We start from the raw sequence: 20892 nt of genomic DNA, 5'->3' as shown, positions 1-20892 counted from the left end.
TGATGCTTCCACAGTCATCCCTTCCTCATGTGAATGAGAGTAGCACCCTGGCTAAACTGTGCTTCCTTGGTACCCTAGAGAATAGCTAAATACACACAAACAGCAAGGAATTGGAGTTCTTGGATCTCTAGAGACAGAGACCTTGCATATGTCATGTTTAGGACTAAAGAAGAAAGGAAAGAAATGTGTCTTCTGAATATGATAAAGCATTACTTATGATCAAGAGTTAAGAAGGACACTGCTTTCCATTCACACAGTAAGAGAAGTAGGCATTTGCAAATTTTGTTCTACCATGTTGTGGTTTTGGGTTAGGGTTAGGGGCCCCTGGCAAAGGAAGATTGTGAAGAATTGTACACTTTGATGAGAAGCTGATGAAACACACTGTATCTTCAGGGATTCGTTCCGGTAAAGTCAGTGCTTGGGTGCAGTCCAAGCTGTTATCTTGCTGGTGGTATTCCTGGATGCTGCTCCACTGTTTTCCCTGGATTTTGCAATTTGCCTTCGCTGAAGACCTGGATCAACATCTTTCTGGCAGAGCTGCTACAAGGACTGGTTGAAAACCTGTGGCTTTGCTGACCAACCCACATAGTCACCTATTCTTGCCCTTCCCTAATTACACACAAACATGTGAATGCAAACATTCAGACTTTGTTAGGATAAAGAGCTGGGCACCAGCACCATAGGTTTATGACTTCGCTTCATTTCCAGTCTGAACTGTGCTTACGTTTTTGTTCCAGGTTGTAGACTCCAGGCTTGTCTCTGTTTTTGATGCCAGAGAACTGGAGCTAGTTATAGCTGGCACTGCAGAGATAGATCTCAATGACTGGCGGAACAACACAGAATATCGTGGAGGTAAACTGCCTGCTCATGTTTACTACTGTCTTGACCTGTTGCAGTCTAAAACATGGAAGTCTTGCTCCATCTTTTCCTTCTGTCATTCCTAAGGGAAATGCCCTCTTTTGTCCAGGAAGTTATTGTGAAGAATAACTCCTGAAATAAAAAAAAAGTAAGATCTCAGGTTTGGATCAGCGGGTGTTCTGGTGTTATAATACTGAAATTGCTTCTGCTATTTCTATCTGGATCTTATCTATTCAATTCCTGCAGACTTAGCAGGAGTTTTTACTATTAAGGACTGAAAAGGATTTTCAGAATTAGATCTAAAAGTTACAAGTCATCTAAGATGACTGTGACTGAATTCTTGGCCTCACAGAAAGTAGTTCCACAGGTCCTCCTGGCTTCAGCAGGCAGCTGAAATGAGGAGCTGAATTTCACAGTTGCCAATTACATTTCAACCACTCACATATCTTGCTTAACTGTCCCCTCAGCCTAAACTATGTCAAGTTGGATTTTTTTCCTTCTCTACTGCTTGGCCTGGCTTTGCTTTAAACAATGATTTATCCAGGCTGTCTTGGATGATGGAAAAATGTGAAATCCACCAGTTCTGCACCACAAGTGGAAAGTCCCTGAGATTCACATATCCTCCCCTGAAGTACAAGGTTTCAGTCTTTGCTGATCACTGCCCAGCCTTTGGGTTACCTTGAAATACGCAGGTTACCACAAGCACAGCTGGTCTCCAAAGTTATTCTCCTCCTACATTTTTTTTATTTAACTTTTGAAACAGATTCAGCCTGGTGTATGCTGGCTTTCACTAGCACAAACCAAGGCACAGAGTCCCTCACGGGGGAAATTTGCCAGGGAAGGGCTTGTGGCAGCAAACCCTTCTCCGTATATTGAACACTATTGCAATCCAAAAGGGAATTTACTTGGGAACCAGTGTTAAGTTGTTAAGACTCACTCTGTGTGGCGTATTGCAGTTGGTCTTTAATATCTCATGCATGTAACCCCAGTTCTTGCCAAGAGATTAGTGAGACCTGAGTGTACCTCAAGTATATATTTGAGTTTCAGGTTCTGAAATGAGTTAGTGATATTATAGTATCCATAGCCAGGACAAAATGGAAGCTGGGACCTACTGCTCATGAAGAACAAGATATATTGGTAGGCCAGGATCTTTCCAGTAGGAGATCAACTGCCCCATGCTAATGGGAGCATATTTCAGTGTTGCACTTCCCAGTTAGGAGGGAGTGATTTTAATTTTTCTTGCTTGGTGTAGGTTACCATGATGGACACATAGTGATACGGTGGTTCTGGGCAGCTGTGGAGAGGTTTAACAATGAGCAGAGGCTGCGGTTGTTACAGTTCGTCACAGGAACATCGAGTGTGCCATACGAGGGTTTTGCTGCTCTCCGAGGGAGCAACGGCCTGCGGCGCTTCTGTATAGAGAAATGGGGGAAAATAACCTCCCTCCCAAGGTATGTCCCAACCAGGACTTTGTACCAGAATTGCTGTGAGAAACATAGGCCTGGTATTTTGTTGCATCTCCCTGCCAGTTAATGAATACAGTAAGGACACCTAAAAAAACAACAACAAAGAAACAATTATCAGTTTGTTGCTCTGTAATTACATTCAGAGGAAAGTGTTTTATTTTGTTGTCTTTTTGATTTGCAGACTCAGTTTAAACTTCCTGGAATCCTTGGAAATGGTTAAGATAAAGGTTTCCGTGGGTTCAAACCTAGTTCTCTTATTTCGCTTCTAGAACAGATTCAGCCCAACAGGGGCCTGTCAACTGATTCTGTTCTCTTTACTTCCAAAGTGCTAATAAAAATACTTATGAATTTACAGAGACATGAAAGCCAAAATCTGCCTCTGAGTTTTGTCTAGAGACCTGAGTGTACTCCCTTCATTTAGTCTGATGGTTCCCCTTTTTTGTAATGAAGAAGCTTAGTGACAGGACTTCTGACCACATGGTGATAATATCCAATTTGTTGCATCTAGTTCAGTTAGCCAGCTAGGAGCAAATGAGCTATAATGTCATACAGAATCAACAGACTTGGCAGTGCTTCCCAGAGGAGTCATCTTCCTTTTCAGAGCAAGGGGACAGGGGCACAAAGGAGTGGACTTGTCTCAGGCCACCCAGGAGAGCCATGGCACAGCCAATGATGGATTCGGCTTTGAGTTCTGTTTTACTGCTTTATGGGTGACCAGCACTCATCCTTCCTTACTGAAGTGAGTCACCTTTTCTTGAATGTCCTTACAGTTGCCTGAGGCTCTGCCCCATTGGGATTACAGAGCATTTCAGTGCCTCTGAGATACTTTTGCCACAGTGGCCCTTTTACATCACGTGTGCCCTCCAAAGGATGCTTTCTTCCTGCTCTTATAATTTGCTTTCAACTACACTCCAAAGGAGGCCACTTTTATGGCACAGAGCAAAAATTTCATCTCATAGACCTCGCAAATATAGTCAATCAATTTACAAAGGGTCTGGTCCAGTTTTCTCATTACTTGCTCTCTGTGTTGTTTACCTAGAAACATACTATAAGACATGGACTTGAGCAAACCTCAGTCCTCTGGAGAGGGAAGGTCCAAATCTGGTCACCCTCTCAGTCCAAGTCTGCTTAAGCCCATGCTCATAGAGTGGGGAGATGCAGAAACTGGACCCAGGGCACTATGTCAGAAGGTATCAGAGCTGACATTTTATGGGGACTCCCTCTAAAGTCAGGAAATGGGAGTAAGTGTTTTTAAGGAGCAGTTCATCTCACCTGAACACAGACTTCTGAAATAGCTCAGCTGAGTCACAGCTGGTACATTTTGATTTATGTCCATCTACCATAAAGACTCTACGGAGATTATATGGAGAGCCAGAGCCTACATGAAGCTAGATGTGGGCACTGAGATTTAAAACCAGATGAAAACATGTAAGGTCAGTGAGATGACTCATGCCCTCCAAGCTTCAGCCAGCAATGTGGTAAGAAAGCCTGAGAGCAACAGTTTGCTATTTGTAGTCCAGATCCTCCTTTTACAGTATATATATATATATCTATCTACTCAGGTTCTATGTAAGGGTTTCAGAGCTTACTGAGGACCTTCCTGCCTGTAGACAGTCAGCAACCAGCAGTCACAGACTGCAGCATTTCTGTAGAGCTCTCTTTGCACTCCTTCTGGGGTGGAAAGGGGTGAGAGGGGAGGGTGGACCTTGGTGCATGCACAGAAAATGCCCTGGGCTGACCCATCAAGTTCTGAAAAGGTAATTGGCCACTTTCTGCTCTGCTTAACTTTCTTTGTGAACCTAGGCATTACTTCTGACCCAGATTCAGTTAGCCCCGAGATATTCACATTAAGGATTTTATGTTTGTCTGCTGATCTCTGAATAAGTTGCTCTCCCTGAAAGAGGCCTCCTTTCCAGGTGAAAGTTGGTAGCACTTTTTAGAAGTCTTAGAGCTCTGCATTCATTTTAGCCAGGGGAAAAAGGAACAACACTTGCTCATGGGGAATAAACACAGCTTGATCACCATGAATTATTGCCTGCATTTTTATAAAATTATGGGGTGCTGCCAAGTATACACAGTGCTAAGAAATGCGTAAAACACACAGGCTAAACCTGGAGGTTCCCTAAATCCTTAGTTTAGCAACTAAATGAGTATTATTTAAACCTTGTTTTTTAAATACCTGATTATGGTTTGCCCATGTTTATTTATATTTATTTACATACTTAATACTTACAGGCTAAAAAAAAGTCATATGTCATATCCTGTGAGCCTGTTAGTCCTGTGACATGAGTGTAACTAACTTAGCTGTTTACAATAAACCACAACAAATTCCCTCTTCTCTCTAACTGCCGTACAAAGTGTTGAGAACTTTTAGCTCTATAAGAAGAGTCCATGACTCTTTCTCTATCCCTTACTTCTGCTCCAGATGGCTGAAGTCGTTAGGCAAATCCCCCTTACATCTTGTCCTTGCACTTCGGCAATGGAGCCTGCAACTACCATTTGCTTATAGTGAGCAAAACCACCTAAACTAGATAGTTCAGTTCTGTTTGCACTTGCAGCAGCAACATGGTATGCCCAGAAAAAAGGCATGGTGTAAATTTCTAAAATGAAACACTTTTCAAAGAATGACCACTGATACATGACACTTAAAGTGCTTCTTGAAAGCACTGAAGATAAGGAAGATTTTTTCAGGAAGGTTAAATATCCAGTAACTTCATTCTAAATTGGTGAATTTGTTTGTTAGTACCAGTTCCCTGCATGAACAGGGTAATTGTGCTGTAATATGTTCATCTAAGACAAAGAAGAGTAAGATTACACCAGTATTTTATTTCTGGAGTGTGCACATGTGCCAGATACATTACTCCTATCTATATTTACTTTTGAGATCACATATGTTAGAAAGTTGAGGCACCATACAGCTCAGAGATGCTGCTCTAATCCCAGCTCTTCAGATGATGACCCTAAAGCAGGTTCCAAAGAGACTGCCAGCTTTGCAGACCTGTCAGTGTAAAACTGCATCATGGGTTCTTCCAAACTGGTGTAGCTTGTCATATAAAATAGCAGGTTCAGTCACTTGTTCATCAAGGTTGAGTTTTACTCTTCCTATGTAATATGCAAAGCTTTGCCCCAAAATGAAGGCATTACACATTTAACTGGTTGCCTGAGTAGAGATGGTTGGAGACTTATTGCAACTATAGCCTCTTCTGAAGCAGGAAGCCTCTCTTCACCTCTTGTGGGTCATGCAGGTCTTTAAATTGAATCAGTTTTAGTAGTAGTTCATCAAGAATGGATTCTCGTTCCCTGCCAAACACTAATGAAAAGCCACTAGTTTGAGCAGAACTCCTGGCCCAAAACAGACCTGTGCTAAGAACTAGCAGTGCTTTCTACTATAGCTATAGGGGGCAACAGTTCAGTCTTTTAAAATCCTCAGCTGGCAAAAGTGTTCGGTGCCTACAAATGCCACTGTCCCACCTTATGGTTGTGCTCCTCACCTGGCAAAATCTCCTGCCAGCTCCAAGATTATGTCTGTTTGAGTATCAAGTAAGGACGGACCTCAGTATGCATCTCAGGGATTCAAATAATCACATTTGACGCAATGAGGTCACTTTTCCCAACAGTGCTGAGCTGCAACTACCCTTTCATCAGAACAGCTTTTCATTCAGCAGTGTAGTGTGTGTTATGTGTTATACAGATTACCAGTGCTAGTAAATATCTGATCTTTTGTAAGAGAATTCTGTTCCTCTCTATTGGATGATTAAGTATTTAATCACCATGGAATCCCATATAATAATTTTTTAAAAGATTGTGTATGACTACAAAGAACTTTATTCTCAAAATTTCCTTCTTTCCTGATGGACTGAGTGCATGGGATTTGCTGTCTCTTACCTTTCCTTATATCCCATCCCTCTTATCCTTCCTCTTTTTTCAAATACAACAGCAACATCAGCTACAAATCTACATTCGTCTATTAAACACTTATTCCCAGACAGCATATAAGTGTTCCTTCTTACAGGCAAAAGGAACAAAAGCTGCTGCTTGTGGGTTCTGAGATTGATAAAGAGGGGTTTGTGGGTTCATTTAATAAAAGCAAGGTGAAAAGGAGAACTGCCCACTTTCTGCCTGACAGGCATGTTTATGTTAGAATGCAAGCCTTACTTTAGTAGATAGTTTCAAGCTATAATTAAGATAGGGTGGGGTTCTGTGCCCACTCTTACTGCCTTTGGACTCTCATCTTTATGGGGAATAAAGGAAGTGAAAAAGAAAAGAAGAATGCAAAAATCTTGAAAGCTTATACTCATAATTTTTAGAAAGAATTCTTAGAAGAAAAGAAATAGCATAGCATTGTGAAGAATGAGCAAGATAAAGGTTCAAGCCCACCAAAACTATATTAAGCAATAAAGACAGACAGCCAGGAAGAATGAAATTTTAAGTGGTCCATTTACTGCTTAACTTACTGGAGAATGAGGCCATACAAGGGTCAGAGTTGGTTTACATTACTTTATCTTGCATTTTCTTCTGGAGAAGCCAGAATCCTTCCCATAAAAGCTCTTACCAATGTAATTCTTATTCCAGGACTCACATTCCCTGAACACCCTCTCAAATGTCAGCAGGCTTATGTGGTAGGAGGCTTAAATCAAGGGAAGCAATATTTTCTCATTGCTGTGACTACTTCTTGCATTACTGATGTAATGTTTTCACCCCCATATGTGTGGCAAGTGTTGCCTGGATTGTGCTTACTGTAGTCACTCTCACTGAGATCAGTAGTAGGAGGCCAACATGATTCAGGAAGAATTTACCCCTTTGGAGGATGGGACACAGTTAGACAACAGTGGGTATTATGGAAAGTATCACTGACTTAATTGCCCTGTGTACTGCAGTATCACACAATATATGATGTAAACCAGACAGTTTTGCATGTAATTATCTTTATGTAAGATTGAGTGGGCTTCACAGGCATCATTGGAGTTGCAGTACATCCACATTAGTTTCACAAACGAGAATATGAACTCAGATTTTGCCCTTAGCAATGTATTGTGGTTTGCACCATAAGTAGGTAGAACCTAACCTGGATAGTGCTCCTGGAATGCTGTTTCCATTTCAAATTTGATGACCTTTCTTTGAAGTGCAAGTATTTTTTTCTGTAAAGTTTTTTAAATGGCGAAGACAAGAGTGTTGCTTGGCAAAATGTTTCAGTGTTTCTAGACATGTTAACTTTTTTTCCTTTCTTTGCTCCCCACAATAAATTCCTTGAGACCGTCTGTAGAAGAGCCCACATCTGTAAACCTCATAGTAAGAAAAGGAATTGATCTTTTTTCTGAGTTTGACTAGGTCAAGGATGACTAAAAGTCAACAGCATTGCAAGGTTGTTTCATAACCAGTGTGAAATCAGATGGATAATGATCAGTCAAGATAAATGTCTGCAAGAAAGTAAACACTAGAGTCAGTGGCTGTGGATACATCTGTACCACACAGTAGGATGCACAACAGCCATGTCTGAGATGCTGTTGTCTCAAACAGTTAAATGTGCCATGGTTAAGCACCATACAGAGGTCTGGTTCTGCAAAACTACATTAGCAGAATCCACACCTGAGCCACCATGGCTATGCTTCTTCCAGTTCTGGAGCTCAGCAGCTGAGCTCCTCAAGACTGGCTATGTCTTCGTGTGGCTGTCTTGCCTGTGATAAACATGTTCAGAATGGGCTACGAGAATCCTTCTGTTAATTAACTCCCAGTGGTTGATATGTATTGCCAATGGATTGTAGAAGCAACTTACGTTGCCAAAGATTGCTGAGATAAACACTAAACAGTGCAGGGCTACTCATGGATAATACACATGAGCTGCATGTTTAATTCAAGAAGTGAATTAAATAGTGGCTTTATTAATTTCCTTTTTCACTAAGGCATTCCCAGCTCATTTCCACAAAATTCTGTGTTTATTGTACTCTCTTCTGAGACTGACCAGCTAACAAATCTTCATTCAGAAGGGGAAAAAGGATGGTAAAAGCTCTCCTAATTGGAATCCTGTAATGCAGTGAAGATTATATGCCTCTGGCTATTTCAGTTGCCATGTTGCTTTTAATGATTCACCACTGGTGCTTGATAAAACTCTCCCTCTGAATCTACAAGTCTCAGGCTAGCCTATCTACTAGCGTTATGTCTTTCCCACTTTGTGGGTGGCCTAAGAGATGACTAGCATGGTTTCATGTAGTTTTCTCCAAGATAGCTCTGCTGCTTCAGTGTAAAAGAAATAGCATTGAGATTGAGTTAAATTAAGTATGAGATAGAAGAGCTAGAAGTAAAACAACTCCATGGCTTCTAAAAATACTAGGGGCCAGAAGCTTAGACATTGTTAGCCATTGAGGATACATTTCCTTCTGTACAGTTTTGCCAATTCACATTTTTTCAGAGTGAGGAAGAGGAAATAGAAGTATTGCTAGCATCATGCAAAACTCTTAAGCTGACTGAAAAAAACTGAAACTGTTGTACTGAAAATGTGTGTCCCTCCCACATCCATTTGTTGAATGAGCTGTGCAGTTTCTCAGTCAGTTGAAATGGCTGAACTTTTGGGGCAGGGACTGTTTCTTTACTCCACATTTGTATGGCACCTCACACAGTGAAGTGCTGTCTGCCTCTGGGTCTAATTGCTGCTGCCAGAAAAGCTGCAACAAGGTGAAGGCACACATGGAACCCATTCTATGGCTTCTTTTGAAGGTGCTGCCAATGTAAATATAATGGCAGGTAAATATAATGGTAAAACTGGGGGAAGAGATGGTCATCAAGTTTGCAGCTTGCTCTGCACAGAATATTTTGCTTTTGTCTTGGGTACTACAAATAAATTATGTTTGAAGGCCAGACTTGCAGCAGATGGCCAACAGCTGACTTGCAAGAATATTTTCAGCAGCCTTCCTTCCTCAGTTAGCACATCCCTGAATGGTCTTTTAGCAGTCAGGCCTGCCTCACTGCAAACACATGCTGAGCCCATTCTGTCACTGTAGTCCATCACATTGTGTTTGTCAGGCCCTATAACCCCAGCTCCTTGGTGACCTCCAGCATTCTTCTCCCTCAAGATCCATACAAGATCCCTGCAACATCTGAAGCAGAGATATTAGATGTTATGTTGATACTTAGCTTGTGTCTTCTGTATGAAGTATTCATGTGTATGTGCACCTACATTTCAGTACCTCATATTTGGTGGAATTCAAGAGTTTTACTTTGAGTGAATTTCAATGTCTTGAGTCTCAGTAGGAGCTAGTTTTCTCAATTCTTATTTTCTCAAGTTTTTTAGATTAAGCTTAACATGTAGCATATATTCCTTTTGCAGGGCACACACATGTTTCAACCGTTTGGATCTTCCACCTTACCCCTCATATTCTATGCTGTATGAAAAGCTGCTGACAGCTGTTGAAGAAACTAGCACCTTTGGACTTGAATGACGGGGTTCAAGCACTTCTAGTGTTTTTATGGCTGATGATGTCACCTTTCCTGTCCACCATCATTTGATCTTGGTTTCCCATGTTTTTATTTTTGAAAACAAAACAAAAATCAAGATTAACAAAAGCTGTGCATGAAGAACTGCAGCCCTCTACGATCTAACCTTCATGCTTTCATCCTCTGTTTCCAATGGACTGCTAGTCTGTATGCAATAGAAAAACAACTGTCTCAAGGTTTCTGTATATCTCTACATACCTCCATTAATAACAATGAAAATACAAATGCAAGTTACACTACACTTGACCAAATGTTAATAAATGTTTACTTCCACCTACGTTGATTAAAAAATAAAAAAAAACCTCATCAAGCATTCCAAGCTTTTATATACCCATATCTTCTAAATCAAATCACAGCCCATCTTACTTCTTAATCATTGAATCCAGTACTAGGAGCTGGTCAAATATATCATCATCCATCCTTATTTTCCCTGTATGTATTGCCCATCTGAAAAACACCTATGAGCAAAACTGAAATTTTTATATGTGAACTCATGATCCACATCAGTTGCATCAGCTGGAACTGGCCCAGATACATGGTGCAGATAAGATCTTCAAAAACTAAAAAAAAAAACCAACCTGTAATGCAATGCAAAGCATAATGGCGATTGTTATGATTATTGCTTGCCAGTACTGGAGAGAACTTGCACTTCAGAGCTATTGGGAGGGGCATCTCCATTGTAATGTTTACCACACAAGAAGCACAAGGTTGTGCACACTCAAGAAGGATGTTTTATTATGTAGCAAAAAGGACAAGGCTCCCTTACCTTAGTATTGTATATGACAAGGAAAAGGGGAAGTAAGAAGATAATGTTCTACTCTTACGAATACCCTTGGGTTCTGTTTACCAGATCTCTGTTTTCTGATGTTTAAAATGTTCCTTTCCAAATGACAAGTCTAGACAATCCCATCCCCTGTGTCAGAAGCCATTTATTTTCTGTTAGGTTGGGCTAATCTATGGTTGCTGGGGGCAGTTTTCAGTTCTGTTGTTTATCTTTTCTTGTTTGGTGGAATAGTCCATATCCTCAAGAGTGGTTTGTTGTAGACAGAATGTTTTCGTCTGGGGTCTGTCAAATGAGAAGCTGCAGTGAATGAGGGTGTTTGTCAGGTATGAAGGGAACTGTAACTCTCTGGGGGTTAAGATTTTGTTGCACATCCTCTTGGAGGAAGCCCAAAGGCGCTCCAGTCATACTAGGTACCACTAAACTAAAGATCTTGCTCTTGTTACTGCAGACAGAACCCTCTTCAGTTTGGTGTACTTTCCAACTCTGAAGCCGGGGAAAAAAAAGGAAAACAGCAGTAGGCTTGTCTTCAGATGGATTTTGCTGAGGCTGTTACAGTCAACCTCACTGCTCTGATTACATTCTAGTCATTAATCTTTGCTGCCCTTGTTTTCCAAGACTAATCTCAGATTGAAAGTGTTTGTCTTAACTGGGAAATGGAAATACCGAGTATCTTCTGATACTAAATATGTTAAAGGATGCAAGAAATGCAAAGTGAGATTTGTGAAGGTAAGTGAGAAAGTAACATCATAGTGTCTAGCAGCTTGCATGAAATATGACACCCCGTGGGGGCTTGTTACTGGTAGTTTTGTGTTAGTTATGCTTCAGATCACTGTAAAATCAGGAGACCAGTTCAAGATCTAACACATCTAATTCATCTTTTCTCTCCAGAGAAAAAAAATGGACTCTGCTTTTTCATATATTTTTATGGTGGTTATACAGAACCTCATCACACTTGAAAAACTGCATTCTGCAAGTTGTAGATCATTCTCCTGCTTTTATTCTTAGGTCAGTAGGTATTTGAAAGGTGATGGACCCAAAAATATATTTCTAAGCAAAAAAAATTTTTTTTCTTTTTTGTTAATGGTACATAAAAAATTTGAAATATTTAAATTGCCCCATTCATTCAATTTCTGTGCCATTTCAGCCACTTTTATACTAATTTACTGTATGGCTTTTACTGAGAATCTATTTTATAGTATGTTGTTGTTATATTACAGTTGCAAACAGAGACTGCAGCTACAGGCCAGCTTCATTGTACCACGCACTGAAAATTATGTTTAGTGTTTCCATAAATGAGCTCTCTTCCACGTGACCAGCCCCACTGCACAGGAGAGATGGAAAAATTAATGTTTTTCTCAGAGCATCTGTCATGTGCACATGAATTCCCTCAGAACATGGAGAGACTGAACATGAAATCTTCCAATATATGTAATTCCTGCCTGTTCACCTCTGGGCCCCCAAATCAGTGATTCTTGTATGGTTCTTAATTTATTCCTGATGATGTTATAAAGTTACCTGTACTATGTCAAATGTTGGATGTCTTCCAACATTAGAAGAAAAGAAAGAGAAGCATCCAACTGGTTGGTCCATGTTTGGCCAAGGAAAATCAAGAGCTGTCTCATTAACATGGTAAAAAAGTGGGGAAAAAATCCAATCTTTACAATGCTGTATAGTTAAATTTTTTTAGTATTTTAAAACTATATTTTATTATGAAAAAGTGAAACTATTTTTTGTAGCATAATAAAAGATGTTTGTATTTCAGAGACAGCATCAAGCTCCACTAAATGAAATACAGAAGGCTTTCTCCTGAAATTCTTCTTCACAACATTTTCTGGCACTCGTCACACACTAAACTAGATTATGTTTGGCAGATGCCATCTCGAGCACCTTGTGTGTTCCTCCTCTGGGAAACACAGAGCATAGCCAGCTACTTCCCATCAAAATCCTTGATCCAAGTTGTCTTTCAAGCACACAGCCTAATACTTTTTTAAAAAGTTGCTTTCTGAGTTGACAAAGTCATGCAGATTTCCTTGCAAGTTTTTTGGATCTAAGGCCAGGAATAGAGACAGTTGACTGTTTTCATAAAACAAAGAGAAAGAAAATGCTGTATGTGGCTTTTCTTGCATTCTGCCATTCAAGCCCTATCCCTCTTTCTTCCCAAGTGTCCTACCCTAATAGGTTTTTAAACTGCGACATGATCTTTAGGATATCCGGATCAACACAGTGTTTCTCCATTCCTTGCATCATGCCATCGGCAGGATCCAGTCCCAGCCTGGAGTGAAGGGAAAGCCATGCATCTGAAGCGGCATTGCAGTGGCAGAGTGAGGCAGTGAATGGTGCTAACAGGGGAGAGGGAGGAGCCTACCTCCCTTGGCCTGTTATTTAACCTGCCCATTATGCAATTAATTGACTTTGTTGTTGTGCGTAGGCAAGATGTACCCTTCCTTGTTCATCTTTTGATTCAAGTGCTGTTACTCCCCAGGTCTGCATCTTCATTTGTAAAACACTGACTGTTGATTACAGAAATTCTGGTGTCATTGTTTCCCCACAGGAAAGACTAGAAGATATTCCATAGGGCAGACTTACAGTGAAATAATCTTTTCAGCTCTTTCACCTCAGTTCCCTGTAAACCTGGTGGTGGCTAGATTAAGATACGATATCAACATCAGTAGATTTTTAAAATGCAAGTGAAAAGTGGAAGAGCCAATCTGACAGCTTTCATGAATTCTAGTTTTCAGTTGGAGCAATGAATACTGGCAACGGTTTTAGAGGGTCCATATGTTTCTCAAAATGATTGTCGTGATGGTATTAATGGTAGAGGGAGGGAAGGAGGTATTTCTGTTTTTGAAATCCTGTTGCCCTACTAGCATTAATCTGAAGATAAGAGAATGGAAAGATAATGGATAAGAGAATGGAAATAGGTTTTTTAAATCATCTGTAGGTCTTCCACCTTGAAGTAGTCTCACTGACTGTTCAACCACATCAGCATTGCAGGATTTGATCCAGTATTAACATCTGTATCTTCGTGTTAACAGATGTCAGGTCTAAACCTTGCAAACGCTGTCACTTCCATCTGCATTAAGTTTCATGAGCATTCTGTTTCAGTCTGTGCATATTCAAAACTTGACTTTTATGTTCCAGAGAGATCCATGGCTATCACAAGGCAAGAAGTGAATGGTCCAAACTACATCTAACATCTAATGGAGAAATCATGAGTTTTGTACAGGTCTGACACAGGGGACGTTTTACACCCAGTTTGCTCAAGTGCCCATGAACTTTTGAATGAACTGTAGCTGAGGTTTGAGATTGTAGTCTAGTCTGAGAGATGGCCTGTGGGGAGGGGAGTGTTTGTTGGGATTGTGTTTTGTTGTTCTAGTTTCACTGTAACAAATAGTTGACATACCTCTAGTTGGAAACAATAGGATACTGAGTTTGAACATGAAAATTGAAACTGAAATAAGCTAAAATATAAACGCACAAGAGATGAGTTAAACTCGTCCTTCACTATTAATCCTTTGACAGTCTATGGCATTTCAGAAGGACAAATTTGAGTGGAGATCTGTTTAATTTCTGTTGAAATGATATTTGCCCTGTCTCCATAGTAATATTAATAGGGCTTCCCAGTCAAGATTAAACACTTTCATTCAAATGCAGACCAACAGATCTTTCTACAACAAATGCGGTGCTTTTTTATTATTCTTGCTGTACCTCAGTGTTCATTGTTAAAAGATAAAATTACTGCAATATACTAAATCTGGGATAGGTTTTCCAGTTATCAAGGTCCAAAAGATTGGATTGTTACTTTCTCACTAGTGAGTCATGTAGTTCTTTTGTTCCAGTAGAAAAACAGATGCCTGTAGATAGTAGATACTAGGTATAGTAAATATTGTACCATTAGCCAAATTCCCTGCAGCTTCCGATTTATCTAACGGAAATGTCTGTTATGGTTTTTGTTAAAGACTACATAAAGTCAATGGCAGGAAAGGTCCTCATTATTGGACTGATTTTGCTTATATTGACAGAAAAATGTCACATGATACTCAGGCTGTGCTTTCTATTCAACCATATCACTATAGAGGAATGTCAATAAAATCACTTTGTTATGGCATTGTGTGGACTGTCTATTACAAATAAATTATTTCTTAGAGGATGTATGTAAGAGTGGGTGGAAACTGGCATTGTCAAAGGCCACTAATTTCAGAAATTGCAGTTCCAGGATCATGTCTTTTCCGACTATTGCATTCAGGACCTTCCACTGCTTTTATTCAATTTTTCAGGGTACATGTCTAAAACTTGAGATTCTCCACATAGGTGTGCATGACCAGAGCCCCCATGCTCTCCTGCCTTGAGAGCCTGTGAGCTTATTCCTCACTATAGCAAATGTCTGGTCAAACAGAGAGACAAAAGCAGTGTGTTTGCTACTTACACATACCTTGCTTCTAGGTATAATTACTGCATTATAGGGATGAAATGCAACTGCAAGGATGATTTCTTAATAGCATATGCTGGATCTGCGCTGTGTTGACAGCACATACATAGTAAGATGCTCCAGCATTCTCAGTATGTCACACCCATTTCTCTCCTGCTCGTTACTGTAATATCTCCAGCGTGTTTCATTAACACATTCCAGGATAGATTAACACACCTCAGCTACACCGTCAGCAGACACCTTCCTGACCATACCTGTTTTCTTACATAAACAGCACCCCAGGAGGGATCATGGTACAATGGGAAGGATAGGAAAGCTGAAATATGAGGCACTGTTTCTATAAGGAAAAATATAAATCCATGGAAGATATTCCAACAGAAGTGGTGAGCATATCTTTCACAAGACAAATCAGTAGCAAATGTGAACCTGTGTGACTGTGAGAACTCTTGAGAGCGCCTCTGGAGCTGGCACTGCATTTCATCTCGTGTGGAGGAGCACAGGTCCACAAGCCCCAGCGCTGACTCTCCTTCATCAGGGATGGTGGTGCTGGTGGCAAGAGTAGCACCCACTTGTGCACATGCTCAAGAAATCCAGACCTCACAGCTTTATTCATATCCTCTGTGTGTGACTATGCACATGTGTGAGGAAGAAGTGAACGAGAGGGCATTTTGGCACTAAGCTGGATTTCTCTGCATTGTTCACATATAAAGGCAGGGAAAATCTATATTGACTAAAAAGCAGTGAAATGAGGTGCTGATCATTAGGGTGCGTCAGAGGTGTCAGTTTCTGCAGCAGTGATCTGTATACCTGGCTGAAACTATGCCTTTTACTAGAACCCATTCAATGATTCAATTCAAATTCTATGAACCCATTCAAAGCCAAGTTGGATACAGTCTTAAGCAATCTGCTCTAGTGAGAGGTGTCCCTGCCCATGGCAGAGAGGGTTGGGACCAATTGGTCTTTAAGGTCCATTCCAACCCCTTAATATTCTATGATTCTATGACAATTACTGAATTTCTGTTGAAATAGTGCAGGAGTCCACTTGAAGCCTCCATGGGTATATCAGGTGTCTTTCTTGACGTGCTAACAAAACTCCGTAATTCTGTAGGATATTACAAATCAATTAGAATCTCTTCCTGCCCTGTGGTAGCAGTGTCATAGTTTTTTTCTGCGAAGGACAATAAATCCATGTGCAGCCTGATGTTCATCCTTGTGCAAGAGGCCAGACTGGACAATAGCTATCATGTCTGGAAAACAAAGGCACAAAGGATCTGCTGTGTCTCCTCTAATTGTAAATCCTGCTTGAACTGCAAAGACACGCTCTTTTACTATTTTTTAATTTAATTCTGGTAAACTTGAAAATCATTTTTGACTGAAAATATCTTTCATGGATCTATCAAGATGAAGAGTGTGTAGCTGTGTTTAGTTCCTACTCTCTTGAAACTAAATTTAGAAGAAACATACCCAATATATTATTCTACCTGAAATACAAGCCCTGGTTCTTATTTGTATTAGGTTTTGATGTAAAGCAGATTTATATTGTTTTAACTGTAGTGTAAATGAAGCTCATCCCCACAATGCCGTGTTAACAGCTCTTTGAGGTTGAATAGAATAGAAGTCACAGGAACGCACAAAGAATGCAACTAATGGGGGTTTTTTTCCTGAGTTTCTGGCAAGTAGGATTTCGTATAATTAATTAACTGCTATGGTACAAGAAGATAGTGGAACTGCCTGGGGGAGTTTTCTGTGCCAATGATAAGCAATAGTAACACTGAGGTCACTTGCCTTTCCTTTTGTGAAGAGTAATACAGTTTAGGAACATTTTACTTTTTAATTTTTTCAGTATGAAAATAGAAAACTGATTTGGGTTATCTTTGTTTCCCACTTACAAAATTAACAAGTTGTAAGGAAAAAGTAATTCTGTGAAATTCTGCAGTATGACACTGAAAATGTGTCCAGTCTGTTTCAAAATGGACCACAGACAGCAAGTGAAAAAGCGTTGTTGGATGTGATTTCCTAATGCTCGTTTTCCAAGATCAAAACAGCATACAAACATAAACTGCATATGCTCAAATTTTTCTGTTTTCAGCATTTAATATGCTGCAGTCTGTAGACAAAGCAGTACAGGTTCCTAACCAGCATGCCACATGGAGTCATCATGTTTAGGTAACAGCTTTTCAGGAATGCAGCTGGGGCAGCGCAGGAATCTGCTTAGGAGCTTTGTTACAAGCTGTGATTTGACTTCAGTATCTCTTAGGTATGTCTTGGTACTGAATGTGATCAGTGACTTTTTAAGAATGACTGAAATTAGAGATTGTTATATAAGATTATACTTACAGTGTGTGAGGATATGTTTACTGACAGCTTTGGCATCTTTGGCAATGGAATATAAGCTTCCCTGCTTTAGGCATGTAAGTTAACAGCATTAGTGGTATGTGCATTGATTAGCAGAACTGCGACCTTAGAGTTTAACCCCTGCTTCTATAGTATGTAAAGCTCACAACATGACTTTTGAACACTGTGCTTCAACAATGCCCTCCAAATGTACAAACTGAAACAGTTTATGCTCTGGACACAGCCATAAAATAAGTAGTGATGCATCTTGGATTTTGTAAGATACAGTCTATCTATTTTGTAAAAGATTGATTATCCTAGGCACTGCAGAGAAGTTTTGGAACTGATCTGAGGAGCACCCAGTGTAGTGCATGGGGACCCATATGATGTGTCTTTCAACTGGTAAGTTAATATTATAATAACATATGTAAAATTTGTATTCAAATGAGAATTTCTGCAAAATATGAACCTGTGAGAGTATTTGAAAAGGTTACCGGTAGCTTCCCTAAGCACAAGTTTATTCATTATTCATTTGATAAAATCAAACCCTATGAGTAAAAAAGAGGAATAAATCTTATTGTAACATGAGCACCAGTTTATATTAAATCTCTCACAAATATAAAAATAATTCAGCAAGGTGGTAGTAATGATGCCTACTGCTGCCACTTAGTGGAGCCGTGCCTTCCTCCCTTAAACTAGAAAAGAGAAGATTAATAACAATTTTAGTAGTTGTTGCAGCTGGTAAGAAACATCCATTTGTACAAAAGTGTAGGCGGGGAGAGTTTTTCGGTGGTGCTGGGTACTCGGAGTTCTTGTATAAATGCTTTTACGTGATTACAAGAGGCATTTGAAGAGGACAGGAGCAAACCCCCTGACGTGAGGAATGTGTTCTCTTCCTGTTGCCTCACAGATAAAACCACCACATGAAGAAATAAGTAGCTTCAATGCAAAATAACTAACTTCAGAATGGAACTTCATGAGTCTGCAGAAATTCCAGCCAAAGAAGTTCATGGTTCTCTAACAGTACAGAAGTTGAAAGGATGAATTTAGCATTTCAAAAAGAAAAACTATCTTAAATTGTATGTGTTAAGCTACAGATGGTAAGATTTCGTATTTCTGTAATAAATGGACCATGATGATGATGGTGATGATGATGATTACTTCAGGTATCTCCTCTATCATGTACAAGCTGCCTGAATACATTTGTATTGGAAAGACAAACATCCTGTGATGATCAAACTAGAGTCAGATTGATATAACTGAACAAAGCTTATGTCCCTATGCAACACTTTTGATCCACCTCTTCAGGGCAGAATAGAAATCACTCTCTGACTCCAGTGCATGCAGACATAAACTTAAAGGGACATTGTTTTTAACAGAATACCTGTGGTGGTGTCTTTCACCTCGCCTCCTGCTTCTTAGCTTGCAGGCCAAACACAGCTCATGAGAATGAATTCCTTGGATGTGACTGCCAGAAAGAAAAAAATATATATTGAAGTTTAGAACACTGGATGTTATCTGTACCAGCAGAAATTAATATTTGCTATGCCATCTGAGTGCAATTGAACATACAGCAGCTACTAATATTTGAGTGATTGAAGCCAAATATTCAAACAGCAGAGAAGAAGCATATACATTTTACCAGCAGGTAACACATGAGAGGGACCAGCCTAGGTATGTCTGTTAGCTTATGTCTAGATAATTCAAGCATTGTTCATATCCACACATATTTCTCCCCATGTAGATAGCACATATAAGTTTATGCTGCAGTAGTTAAGACTGAGATCAGTGCTGTTTTAGTGCACAGGTGAAACTACAGTGAGTCATGAAGCTTATGTTTATCCTTTATAGAGGGACAACTGAAATTAATACAGCATGTATCAGTTCCACAGTATTCTGGTACTACTAGGCAAAGCATAGCCTGTTCTATGGCTAGTGCATAGTAAAGTGGGGAAAGATGTCAGACAGCGAACACAGCTTCACCAAGGGCAAGTCCTGTCTGACCAACCCAGTGGCCTTCTATGATGGGGTGATTCCATCAGTGTACAAAGGAAGAGCTACAGATGTCTTTTACCTGGATTTCTGTAATGCCTTTGTCTCCCACAACATCCTTCTCTCCAAACTGGAGAGAGATGGATCTGGTGGGTAGACTGTTAGGTGGATAAGGAATTGGTTAGACAGTCACATCCAGAAGGTGGTGGTCAATGACTGAGAGTCCTGGACATCAGTGACAAGTGGTGTCACTCAGGAGTCCATATTGGAACCTGTGCTATTTCATATCTTCATTAATGACACAGACAAAGGGATCGAGTGCACCCTCAGCAAATTTGCCAATGACACCAAGCTGAGTGGTGCAGTTGCCACACCCGAGGGATGGGATGCCATCCAGAGGGACCTGGGCAGGCTCAGCAAGTGGGCCCGTGGGAATCCCGTGGGGTTCAACAAGACCAAGTGCAAGGTGCTGCACCTGGGTTGGGACAGCCCCCAGTACCAACACAGTCTGGGGGATGAGCAGATCGGGAGCAGCCCTGCCCAGAAGGACTTGGGGGTGCTGGTGGATGAGAGGCTGGACATGACCCAGCACTGTGCACTCACAGCCCAGAGAGCCAAATGTGTCCTGGGCTGCATCCAAAGCAGTGTGGCCAGCAGGGTGAGGGAGGGGATTCTGCCCCTCTGCTCTGCTCTGGTGAGACCCCACCTGCAGTGCTGCATCCAGCTCTGGGGTCCCCAGTCCAGAGGAGGCCACAAAGCTGCTCAGAGGGCTGGAGCATCTCTCCTACAAAGAAAGGCTGGGAGAGTGGGGTTGTTCAGCCTGGAGAAGACCTTAGAGCAGCATCCCAGTACTTGAAGAGGGCTACAAGAGAGATGGGAGACAAACAATTTAGCAGGGTCTGTTGTGATAGGACATGGGTTAATGGTTTTATGGGGGTCATTTTAGATTAAATATGAAGAAGACGTTTTCTACAACGACGGTGATAAAACCCTGACATATGTTGCCTGGAGAGGCAGTAGATATCCCATCCCTGGAAACATTCAAGGTCAGGTTGGACAGGTTGGTCAACTGATCCAGCTGAAGAAGTCCCTGCTCATTGCAGGGTGGTAGGACTATTTGTATTCTGTGGATAATTCTTTTTAAGAATGCAACAGATCTGTCTTCCTAAGCCCAACAGAACCAATTGCTAGATTTTTAAAGGCATTTAAGAATCTAGAAGTTATTTTAAAATACAGCCAGGGAACCTTAAATATCTAAAAGTATTCTGAGGAAGGTATGTTCATATTTCAGAATCAGTAATTGCACTAATTTTCATAAATTTTTAGCAGGGTCCCCCCAGAAAAATGTGATTGTGAAAGTAAGTAAAGAAGGAGAAAATGTCACAAGAATTAAGTATCTGAAACCTTCATTTAGGACTAACATACCTTTAAGATCCAATGTATTTGTCAGGCAAAAACCTCTTCTCTCTAATAAACGCCACTGATACGTTCTTTCAGATGTAACAATTAAATAATCCCTGTTTAGTCCAGATTTTATTGTT

At 40.5% G+C, this 20892-nt stretch overlaps 1 protein-coding gene across 1 annotated transcript in view; it reads left to right on the top strand.

Moving 5' to 3' along the window:
- Window positions 1-9757, top strand: part of HECW1 (HECT, C2 and WW domain containing E3 ubiquitin protein ligase 1) — a gene marked incomplete at both ends in the record, with an annotated part of 181265 nt that extends 171508 nt beyond the window's left edge. The window contains 3 exons of the mRNA XM_082278039.1: window positions 738-852; window positions 2111-2309; window positions 9646-9757. Of these exons, the coding sequence (XP_082134165.1) occupies window positions 738-852; window positions 2111-2309; window positions 9646-9757 (426 nt within the window). The remainder of the gene's footprint in view (window positions 1-737; window positions 853-2110; window positions 2310-9645) is intronic.
- Window positions 9758-20892: the final 11135 nt, after the last annotated feature.

Source organism: Coloeus monedula, assembly GCF_965178545.1.
Source record: "Coloeus monedula genome assembly, chromosome: 1".
In the NCBI taxonomy this organism is placed as follows: domain Eukaryota; kingdom Metazoa; phylum Chordata; class Aves; order Passeriformes; family Corvidae; genus Coloeus; species Coloeus monedula.
The sequence above is the reverse complement of the archived record's forward strand: the minus strand, read 5'-3'. Positions and strand labels throughout refer to the sequence as shown.